The sequence below is a fragment of the Gigantopelta aegis genome, chromosome 13, assembly GCF_016097555.1.
Source record: "Gigantopelta aegis isolate Gae_Host chromosome 13, Gae_host_genome, whole genome shotgun sequence".
Classification (NCBI taxonomy): Eukaryota; Metazoa; Mollusca; class Gastropoda; order Neomphalida; family Peltospiridae; genus Gigantopelta; species Gigantopelta aegis.
This window is the reverse complement of record NC_054711.1, coordinates 13,922,403-13,934,966: the sequence shown is the minus strand read 5'-3', so window position 1 is coordinate 13,934,966 and position 12,564 is coordinate 13,922,403. Positions and strand designations below refer to the sequence as shown.

The 12,564-nt window shown below is 37.8% G+C and overlaps 1 protein-coding gene across 5 annotated transcripts in view; it reads right to left on the bottom strand.

Moving 5' to 3' along the window:
• The window catches only part of LOC121387491 (multiple epidermal growth factor-like domains protein 11), a 32,237-nt gene extending 20,493 nt beyond the window's left edge, over window positions 1-11,744 (bottom strand). For all 5 annotated transcript variants that reach the window (XR_005959827.1, XR_005959828.1, XM_041518632.1 and 2 more), the window contains exons 1-3: window positions 11,288-11,744; window positions 9,469-9,607; window positions 8,671-8,720 (exon numbers count right to left, since the gene is read on the bottom strand). Coding sequence is in view for 3 of the 5 variants with exons in the window: in XM_041518632.1 (XP_041374566.1) it covers window positions 8,671-8,720; window positions 9,469-9,542 (124 nt within the window). In the remaining 2 variants the exon portion in view is untranslated. The remainder of the gene's footprint in view (window positions 1-8,670; window positions 8,721-9,468; window positions 9,608-11,287) is intronic.
• Between the last annotated feature and the right edge of the window lie 820 nt (window positions 11,745-12,564).

The following is a 12,564-nucleotide window of genomic DNA, read 5'->3' as shown; positions in this document are numbered from 1 at the left end:
CCGATACCTATTTCCTTTAACAGCAACGGATTTTGGATCTTTGCGCTAATATCGCTTCGTAAAACGGGCCCAGACCCTTGGAAATGACATTTTGAGTGTGTGTGTGTGTGTTGGATGTGTGTGTGTGTGTGGTGGGGTGGGGTGGGGGTGGCACAATCTCGAATGCGGAATCACAGCTTCTAGTGGGGGGGTGGGGGGGTGGGGGGTGGTACATGCCATATTTCTATAGTTTATATAGAGTATGGCAAACTAAGTACATTTTCATCCTCGAGTGTGTGTGTATGTGGGAGGGGGGGTGTATACGCGGGACGTAGCCCGGTGGTAAAACGTCACGTGTGCCTAATACGAGTATAGCCGATTGTCTCAAGAAATACATTACATGTATACAAGTTTTGTTTTATTTAATACATCCAGTTATACAATCAGTTAAATATTTTATTATTTCTCTTCATATCCTTTATACAACTGCAAATCTGACTTGGGCGTTTTCAATGTAGTTTAGTGTATGTATAAGTTTTATTATTATTTAGTAGGTGGCGTAATGCTGGCTAGAATCTGTTGCGACGCAAATGGAAATATTATCGCCACCTTAAGCCAGTGGTAAGTGTACATGATTCATGTTTGACTCGAGTAACTAGACCGGATACAAACAGGATCCGTTTTCCAGTTGACATCGATGAGTCTGATCCAATTCTATTGTCATAAACGTATAAGAAGGGGGATGGGTTGGGGGGGGGGGGGGGGGCGCATGCGCCCCCAACCCCAGTGTTGAACAATGTCCTCAAATTCGGACAAAAAACGATTGTTTATAATAAAATGTTTAACTGTTTAACTTTTATATTTTGTGATTTTCATATGTAGTATCGTCCATTGCCCTGTTTCAGTGTTTGCATCGTTTGTTCCCAGCAGTACGTACATTGGAAGATTTCTGAAATCATCAACATTTGCAATGGTAAAGTTAACAAATGTCGGTCACATTGACAGAAATGTTCGTAAAAATAAAGTTAAACTGAGCAAAGAAAGCGCCAGATTGCACTTAACCGACTCATAAACACGGTACATTTCTTAATTCTTTTTTTCTATAATTTTCAAAGACTGAATTTTAAAAACTATTTCTCTCTGTTCTCAACAATACTGCTATGTGATTATCGAAATCACATGATTGTCACATCGTCTGCTGGAAAAACTATTTTTACAGATACTTGCCAAAGCAATATGGTCCTTATATGTTTTAACATAAATATCTTTCTACCAGATTCTGGACGTCTTTTTATGTATTTATTAAAACTCAGAATGCAGCTTATATTTTTAACCAAACAATTGTACCATTATAACCATTCATTTGCTCAACTTATAACACGATTGAAAGACATCAGAATTGTTATATTCGTTTTCCAAAAATGTCTGTTAACATTGGTTCTCGAGGACTCCATTTTTAATTGTCTTAAAATATTTAAAGTATTTTTTTAATAAATTATTATAAGGAAATGTTTTGTTGAACAATATACATGTTTTGATAAAACACTGCAAAGTTTTCTTTTTGAAAGTTTTGGATGTACGCTACACCACTAAACGGTTCACACACAGAAACAAGTAATATAGTTAAAAATATTTACGGCTGATGCATGCTACAGTGATGAACTTTGATATATAGCAACCAGTTTAATGCTCATTTGAAGTGCACAAATGGTAATAAAAAGGTAACTATTTGGATAAAACTGTCTGTGTATAAAATATTGATATGCTTTAAAACCGAATGATTATGCTCTCCTAAACTGGTCTCCCTATGATATAATAATATATAAGAATACTGAACTCTATTAATAACGCACCATCCCATTTTCACAATGTTATGAAACACGAAGTGATCCTCGTCTTTGTATACAAGTTTTGTTTTATTTAATACATCCAGTTATACAATCAGTTAAATATTTTATTATTTCTCTTCATATCCTTTATACAACTGCAAATCTGACTTGGGCGTTTTCAATGTAGTTTAGTGTATGTATAAGTTTTATTATTATTTAGTAGGTGGCGTAATGCTGGCTAGAATCTATTGCGGCCACCATTATAATTAATGAAATTAGAATAAACAAATTAGAATAAAAACATTTTATTGTAGGCCAATTGTAAAGTTCTAAAACAAAGATAATACCGCTTTAACAAGTTATATATATATATACTCTTCAAAAAAAGAAACGCAAAAGGGTACCAATGGATTATAACTCCGATTTTATGTTTCCTACCGGTTCATGCTTTGTGAATATAAGGTCATTGCATGTCCCACGGTTACATTCGATAAAACGCAGCTACTGTACAATAAAGTTCCAAAATGTGAATATTCGCAAAAACGCAGCCACGTGCAAACCATGTCACCACTGCACGTGCGTTGTCTGCACGTGCAACATGAACACCGACAGTATAAAAGTGCAGGGTGTTCGCTTGCCTGGCCTCTGTATTTGGCCGACAGTTGACAATTCAGGACATGCCACGTCTCAGTGAACCGCAGAGAAACAATGCCATCGGCCGACTAGACGCAGGCGAATCCAGAACGGCCGTTGCCAGGGCATTCCATGTGTCCCCAAGCACCATCTCCAGACTGTGGGACCGTTACCAGCAACATGGATCAACACGTGACCTCCCTAGATCCGGTCGACCACGGGTCACTACCCCCGGGCAGGACCGCTACATCCGGGTACGCCACCTTCGGGAACGATTGACTACTGCCACCACCTCCACAGCCGCAGCAATACCAGGTTTGCGCAGGATATCCGACCAGACCGTACGGAACCGCCTACGTGAGGTAGGAATTCGTGCCAGACGTCCAGTTCGAGGTGTCATCTTAACACCACAACACCGTCGACTCCGACTGCAGTGGTGCCAGATTCATCGACAATGGCCTCAACTGCGATGGAGACAGGTGTGGTTCAGTGACGAGTCCCGATTTCTGCTCCGACGTCATGATGGAAGATGTCGCGTGTATAGGCGTCGTGGTGAAACGTTATGCGGCAAACTGCGTGCAGGAAGTGGACAGATTCGGCGGGGGTAGTGTCATGGTGTGGGCAGCCATCTCACACACTGGCAGAACTGACCTGGTCCACGTGCAGGGCAACCTGAATGCACAGGGCTACATTGACCAAATCCTCCGGCCACACATCGTTCCAGTTATGGCCAACGCCAACGCAGTGTTCCAACATGACAACGCCAGGCCTCACACAGCACGTCTCACAACGGCTTTCCTACAGAACAACAACATTAATGTCCTTCCTTGGCCATCGATATCACAGGATTTGAACCCAATTGAGCATCTATGGGACGAGTTGGACCGACGCCTCCGACAGCGACAACCACAGCCCCAGACCCTGCCCGAGCTGGCAGCAGCCTTGCAGGCCGAGTGGGCCACCATCCCCCGGGAGGTCATCCGTACTCTGGTTGCTTCAATGGGCAGGCGGTGCCAGGCAGTTGTCAACACACGCGGATGCCACACCCGGTATTGACTCCAGATGACCTTGACCTTGGTGGTGTGTCCTATCACTTACTCACAATGGACTAGAGTGAATTGTGAACAATCCCGCAACATTTGGTAATTATCGGACTCACCATTCAATAATTAAATCAATTCTCCAAATGTTACGACAATGTGGTTTTGCGTTTCTTCTTTTGAAGAGTATATATATATATCGTCGCGTGAGAGCTAAAAGGTTGTAAGTGGCAGATACGACCTAAAACGTCTTTTTGCATATTTGGAATCGCCATCCCCGATTACATATTGTCACAAAAAATCGTAGCCGTGTCCCTAATAGCATCGCTTATACTGAAGGATATAAATGGTCGTAAGTGAATCACAGATACCAATTTGCACGAAAATAGACGTAACTGACACGTATGACTTTCCTCCGATTTCCTTGCTGTCAATTATGTGAACACGACTGGTCGTATATTGTAGATACACCCATTTTAAATACAGTTCGTTATATAACTATGTCTGACATAGGTCGTATGTGCCAAATACGATCCATATGCAATCCTAAAAATAATATAACTTTTGTCGTTGTGAGAGCCCGGTCTAATATGGGGAAAAAATTGATACTGCATGCAACGAACCATTTGGCAACAGACAAGAATCGTGTCTGTATATACAAATAGGAATTGCAGTAACATTAATGTTGGTATGTTTTGCAATTTTATGTGCACCATAATTATAATAATAAACATGTTTTGGTGAATTGTCTTGGAAAAACAAATATCTATTTTGAAGTTTTTTTAATCGAAGCAAATTTTCCATCATAATTTGTATCCGTAGAAACAATTTAAATTCATAATAATGTTGCATGTGGCATATACGACCAAAGTGCAAGCATAATTACACTGATTTTGGATGTATTTAATTGTATGTTACGGTGATCAAGTTCCGTCTGTTAGCTGCCTTTGAAGATCTATAGGATTGCCCTAATGTAGGCATTATGGATTAACAATATTGCACATACAAACGCAATTGTAAGTTATCCAGGACAAAGTCCAGTAACAGAAGATAGTGTAATCAGACGTAAAGTGTAACGGCGAATAAAGTGAATGTGGCCTCAACATAAACGACAGCAAGATCTATGAAGTTTTATTAACTTTACAATTAACGAATATTTGCAACAGAATGTTGAACGCGAACATGACACAACACAGCACGCACAACAGAACATGAACATGACATATCACACAACAGGACCTGAATATGACATAGCTCACACAACAGGACATGAACATGACATAGCTCACACAACAGGACCTGAACATGACATAGCTCACACAACAGGACATGAACATGGCATAGCTCACATAACAGGACCTGAACATGACATAGCTCACACAACAGGACATGAACATGACATAGCTCACATAACAGGACCTGAACATGATATATAACATACACAACATAACTTGGCACATCAATGACAACAAGACCTGAACATGACAGCAAAAAGCTAAACATGAGAAAATAATCACCATAGAAAATGAACGAGACATAGCACTGGCGAACGTTTATTTGTTTGTTTTGTTTAATGACATCACTAGAGCACATTGATTAATTAATCATCGGCTATTAGATGTTAAACATTTGATAATTGTGACTCGTAGTCATCAGAGGAAACCCACTACATTTTTCCTAATGCAGCATGGTATCTTTTATATGCACTTCCCCACAGACAGGACAGCGCATACCACGGCCCTTATCCAGTCACTTGCGACACAACCTGAACATGACATAGCACTCACAAGAAAACCTGCATATGACGTGGCACACACAAAAGAACCTGAACGTGGCATAGTACACACAACAGAACCTGAAGAACATGACAGAACACACATATAACATACCATGATCATGACGTAGCACACACAAGAGAACTTGAACATGACATATCACTCACAACAGACCCAGAAAATAATTTAGCACATGCAACAGAAACCGGAGGATTGATCACTTAACACTCAATAAAACACTGCACATAACATAGTCTGGATATATCACTGAACACACATCATACATAACCTGGAGAGATCTCTGAACACCGTAGAACCTGGAGAGACCACTGGACACACAACAGAACCTGGAGGGATCACTGAACACACAATAGAACTTGGAGAGATCACCTGACACACAACGGTATTTGGATAGATCACTGCACACACAATATCACCTGGAGAGACCACTGGACACATAACAGAACCCGGAGAGATCACCAAATATACAACAAAACCAGGAGTGTGCACTGAACTCACAACAGAACCCGGAGAGTACACCCGACACACAACATAACCAGGAAAGATTACTGGACACACAACAGAACCTGGAGAGATCACTGAACACACAACAGAACCTGGAGAGATCACTGGACACACAACAGAACCTGGAGAGATCACTGAACACACAATAGAACTTGGAGAGATCACTGGACACACAACGGAACCTGGAGAGATCACCGAACACGCAATATAACCCGGAGAGCTCACTGGACACACAACAGAACCCGGAGAGATAAACAAATACACAACAAAACCAGGAATGTGCACTGAACACACAACAGAACCCGGAGAGTACACCCAACGCACAGCAGAAGCTGTAGGGGTTACTGTTCACTCAATATAGCATGAAGAGGATCCTGCATACTCAACAGGTGGACATGGTATAGTGTTAACTACTTCTGGATTTTATATTCAGTACACACCCTCATTGGAAATATAAACCCTATATCCTTTGAATGAGCTTCACTTGAACCCGTTGTATCCCAAGCCAATTGGCTGCTAAACATAGTTTCTTCATTAAGGATACCAGCTTCAGTTTGCTTAACTATTCCGGTTTGTCTGTTGCACTAACTGATAATCCAGGTATTCTTGAAACTAGTGAAGTACACCCTGGGGTAGTAAAACCAGGAACTATCTGCAAAAGGACTCCCATGGCTCAAAGAACACGGAAAACACACTGCACACAAAATGACATCAGCTTTTCTGATGACTCACCAGGAACGAACACTTGCCTAGAAAAAGTCGTTTTGTATGGACAAGTTGTCTGATTCTGATGCACCACCATCACAGTGTTTCTGCCAGATAGAAATTCTTGGGTATGGCTCTATGGAATTGAATGAAACCACAGTCAACAGGGGTATGGTTGGTCCTCCCTTAGAAAGAAAATGGTTTACGTTTAGGGTTAGGATTAAGAAAATCATACAGTAATGATAAGAGTAATTAATTTTGTCAAAAAGTTCAATTCTGCAAAAATATTGCACAAGACTTAGACAAAATCAGGGGTGGGTCAAAGAAAACAAAGATTTCACGAGACAGAGTAGTTTGATTTTATTTATCGTATTATTATTAACAAAAGTAAAATAACATTTTTTTCACGTAATATTTTGTTTAAGCGGTGATTTTATTAATACGTACTTCTACTTGTATTCCTTTTTGAATGTTTGCTTCCAAATATGTTCTATTTACAAGCTTTCTCTTTTTAAAAATAAATATGTGATTTGCAAACTGAAATGTTTTACAAGTGATTGTTCTTTCAGAATAAATATTCAAATATACTTGATATACTGTCGGTCGTAATTGACGCATTTAATCCAATCATGAGTCAATAATTGTCGTAACTATAACTATTTAAGCAAATAACTAAAACACCTAATATGCTATAAATACCGCAAATGTACAAAGAAATCGTAAATATGTTCAGCTTTCATTGTCATTAAAAGAAATTCGACATCTTAACTACTGATCAAGAAAAACAGTTTTCCTTCATTATCTCGGCTTTTTAAAAATGAAGTTTTATGCACTTACGTCCTTCTGGCTCTCACACGACGATATATATATATATATATATATATATATATATATATATATATATATATATATATATATATTATTATTATTATTATTATTATTATTATTATTATATAGTGGTAATGTGTGTGTTTGTATATATATATGCCCTAATGGTTTTATTGGTAGCTAACATGTAGACTAGTTCCCTTTGTAGCATAATGACAGCGCAACAGAGCTGCGGTGCGTCAGTAGAGAGGGAGGAGATAAAAGCCCGAGAAAGAAGTGGAAGGAAGTAGTGCGAGGACGGGACGGGCCATGGGCTCGGAAAATATGGCGTGTTGTGTTTTCCTTGGAGAAGGACTGTGAACTTTTGTGCCATGGACATTCGTGGACAATTAAGTATCGAGCATTGTTTGTGTTGAACTATTGTAAGATAAATGGGCTAAATTATACTGTCTGAAATATTATTAATTGAAAAGAACTGTTCGTGTTTTTGTTTTTCTGTGTAAAAATTGATCTTTGCCCAAGTGAATATTATTATTAGTAATTAGATATTCACACCCACACCCATACCATAACAATATATATATATATATTAATGTTAAAGATACGGCACATTTTATGTATACATATTATATCATAAATGTGTCAATAAAGAAACGCACACACACGCACACGCACGAACGCACGCGCGCGCGCGCGCACGCACACACACACACACACACACACACACACACACACACTCAGTGGAATGACTCAAAACCGGACACTCTGTAAACCGGAATTCTCTGAAAACTGGACGTTTTTCACGGTCCCTTTTTAAATATCAGTACAAAAGAGAACCTCTCTAAACCGGATACCCCTTTTAACCGGACATTTTACTTGGGAGTTTCACTGTATATATTAATATATATATATTAATTAATATTGTAAGTGTAAAGGATCCACCGGTAAGGTTAGGTCCAGTGTCATCAAATATATTTTAGCACAAATGGTTTATTACATTAATATCGGACCATAGTTCGTTTCCATGGAGGTGGGAAACAAACCGTGAAGTAAAATCAAGCCTGTGAGATCATTCAATTTAAAACAAAAATCAATTACTTTTGTAGGATACCCTCAAACACTGGTGACAAGTTAGTAGTTGATCCCATTGTTTTCACTGTTACCAGTTCGTTTCATATTCAGGACACTCAGTTTTTTTGTAAAACATAATGTAGTACAGCTGAATGTCATTTTTCCTACTATTGTCATGACATATGCATAATTATGTACAACATTCAGTTAGCTGTTTTTGAACACGATATACTTCTGTTAAACATCCATCCACTACAGTCACTACTGACTTCTTCTTTAACTGACCTGTGGATTCGAGTTTAGCGAACGGAAGATCACAGAACCGTTTGAAGTCGCTGTAAAACATAAAGTACAGGAAGGTATAAAACAGTAGAATGATAGGCAGTGAAATATTAAAAGTGTTATCTATTAGAACTGGCTGTGCGTGGAATAACTAGTTATTGATTTAAAGAAGTTCTATACTTCTGACTGTCTCAAAATATTTGACCAGTTCTTGCTAGTAACTACAGGTAGTAACCAATGATTAATTGAATTTATTAATTAATGATATATTTCTAAATATGTCATAACAATAACCAATTATTCCCAATAATTTGAAGAAGTATCTAGTAATTAATTTAAAGTAGTCATATATACCTAAATATATCAAAACAGTAACAGGTTGTTGCCGTTGACTTGGAGACTGACAAGGTATCAATTTAAAGTAGTTATGTATTGCTAGTTATTGCAAAGTAATTGACAATAACTTGAACCAATAGACAGTTATTAATAAAAGTAATTGAATATTTCTAAATATGTTAAGACAGTGACCAGTTATTGCAAATAAACTGAAGCAGTAGACAACTGTCATTAAATGTAAGCAGTTATTCTCAACCTAAAGCAGAAACTAGTTAATAGCAAATTAAGACCATAACCGGTTACCCTGAATAATGTATATCAGGACAACAAATATTCACAAGTGGTATAAACCAGAAACTAGTTAGTAACAATTTAAGACCATAACCGGTTACCCTGAATAATGTACCTCAGGATACCAAATATTCGCAAGTGGAATAAACCAGGGACCATTTGTTCCTTACTTACCACTGGTAACTGAACACTTGGCAGCACTGATTGGAGCCTACTGACGTTGTTAAATATATCAACTCGCTTGTCATGGGAAACTGCAGATATGATGTTGTTCATTATACACAATGGTAGACCTTTCTTTTTGTCATATTCACTGAAACAAAACAACACATGTAAAGCTTTTGACCGTGTATTTCCTTCATTCTTTCCATAGTATTAGTTGTAATCACTGTAAACATGTAAACATTCGTTTGCAACCGTGTTCAGCTGTTTGGCAGCAATGCTAATATGATTTTAGATTTGGAATGCCCGAATCTACATAAAATATACTCATATTATCATTGCTATCAAACAGCATTATATGGTTGCAAACAAATCGCTACGCATGTTTAAATGGGTTACAACTAATTTTGAGGGAAGAATGATGGAAATACATGGTACAAATGTCTCAGGTTACAACATTTACCATGCAAACTTAAAACTGTCTGGTACAAATGCCTGCAGGCAGAGCAATAATGATGTCATAAAACCGTATTTCTGCAAAATGCAAAGTCGAATAGGCATTTAACAAAGTATTGATTGATTCCATGAATCTCTATCTGGTGCCTGGTCTACACGAGGACAGCCACTCTCGGGGAGATCCTTTACTACACAATACATCCTTCCTACACTGCTCAAAGGATCTCGTGGGAGTGGCAGTCCTCCTAAAGACGAGTGTGATAGTGAGTCATAAAGGCAATCACAACTTTGGCAAAATAACTTTTTTAATTTCCATTGAGCAGAGATATGGCTTTGATTACAGAAAACGAGGTTGCTGTTTAGATTCCGTATATTGCCTTCATTCTACCCACATTATTAGTTGTAATCCCTGTAAAAATATGTAGTGATTCGTTTGCAACCGTGTTCAGCTGTTTGGCAGTAATGCTAATATGATTTCATATTCGGAATGCCCAAATCTGCATAACATTTATTCAATATCATTGCTATCAAACAGCATTATATGGTTGCAAACAAATCGCTACGCATGTTTAAATGGGTTACAACTAATTTTGAGGGAAGAATGATGGAAATACATGGTACAAATGTCTCAGGTTACAACATTTACCATGCAAACTTAAAACTGTCTGGTACAAATGCCTGCAGGCAGAGCAATAATGATGTCATAAAACCGTATTTCTGCAAAATGCAAAGTCGAATAGGCATTTAACAAAGTATTGATTGATTCCATGAATCTCTATCTGGTGCCTGGTCTACACGAGGACAGCCACTCTCGGGGAGATCCTTTACTACACAATACATCCTTCCTACACTGCTCAAAGGATCTCGTGGGAGTGGCAGTCCTCCTAAAGACGAGTGTGATAGTGAGTCATAAAGGCAATCACAACTTTGGCAAAATAACTTTTTTAATTTCCATTGAGCAGAGATATGGCTTTGATTACAGAAAACGAGGTTGCTGTTTAGATTCCGTATATTGCCTTCATTCTACCCACATTATTAGTTGTAATCCCTGTAAAAATATGTAGTGATTCGTTTGCAACCGTGTTCAGCTGTTTGGCAGTAATGCTAATATGATTTCATATTCGGAATGCCCAAATCTGCATAACATTTATTCAATATCATTGCTAGCAAACAGCATTATATGGTTGCAAACGAATCACTACACACGCTTACATCGATTACAACTAATTTTGAGGATAGATAATGGAAATACATGGTAAACATGTCTCATGTTCCCCGAATATCTATATAATTGCTTTGTCATTCAGATTATGCGTGGACAGCTGTCTACCAATTTCATATTATATAATGACCCTACTTGTGGTAAAACACTAACCTAATACACCTTTGGTCTGGGATCATTCTCCGTCGGTGGGACCATTGAGCTATTTCTCTTTCCAGACAGAGCACCACGACTGGTATATCAAAGGCCGTGGTATGTGCTATCCTGTGTATGGGATGGTGCATATAAAAGATCCCTTGCTACTATTGGAAAAACGTAGACATTCATTAGACTTTGATTAATGCATCAATGTGATTAAGTGGTGTCGTTAAACAAAACAAACACTAAACTGTTTGTTACAAATGCTTCCAGGCTACGCAAGAATGATGACATAAAATCATGTTTCAGCAAAATGCAAAGTCAAATGGGCATGTCGCAAAATATTGATTGATTCCTTGAATCTGGTGCCTGGTCTACATGAGGACAGCCACTCTCGAGATCCTTTACTGAACAATACATCCTTCCTACACCGCTCACAGGATCTCCTGGTAGTGGCAGTCCTCCTAAAGACGAGGCACCTTATATAAGAAAGCAATTTTATTTATTTATTTATTTATTTAAAGTATATAGCTTTCCATCGAACCAATTATATGTATGGTCCCCAAATTAACTACATTAAAAAGATACATTTTGGACTGCTGTAATTATTTGTATGAGCGGGCATAAGCGGTTCTGGTGGCAGATGCACACAGCTGAAAAAACACAATTAGACCAGGGTAAATTGCATTTATTTTTTACTTCTATGTAAAAAGGTAAACATATTAAAATATACATTCAAATGTCTAATATTATTTTGTTAAAATATACAAATGTTGTTGTTGTAAAAGTAATATTTGTCTGGTGTAATAATCCAAAATTACACATGATACTGAACAAAACATAACAAAACTTAATGTACGATTCGAATATACCAAAATATTACTTCCTGGAGCTTGAACAACGAGCACATCATTCTTCCCATCAACCCAAAGTTGGTTCTTCAGCGGGAGACCTAGATAGTTGAAATATAATAGTTTATATTATATAGAGTACAGTATGACATTTCATATGCACTATTGCATTTAAATATCAAACTATATTCATTCATACCACTCACCCTCTTTCCATCTACTCCAAATTTCACCATTATTAGGAATGGTTCCTTGAAACTAATATTTATAAACTAATTGAGCATACCAGCCATTAGATACATTTTGATTTGGTTATTGTATTCCATATGTTTTTAAAATTATTTACAGATATGAATAACATAATAACTGCATTATATGTGGGTTTTTTCATTTATCATCTTTTTCATATAGATAAGTGACATTCTTTATGGGGAACTGTCA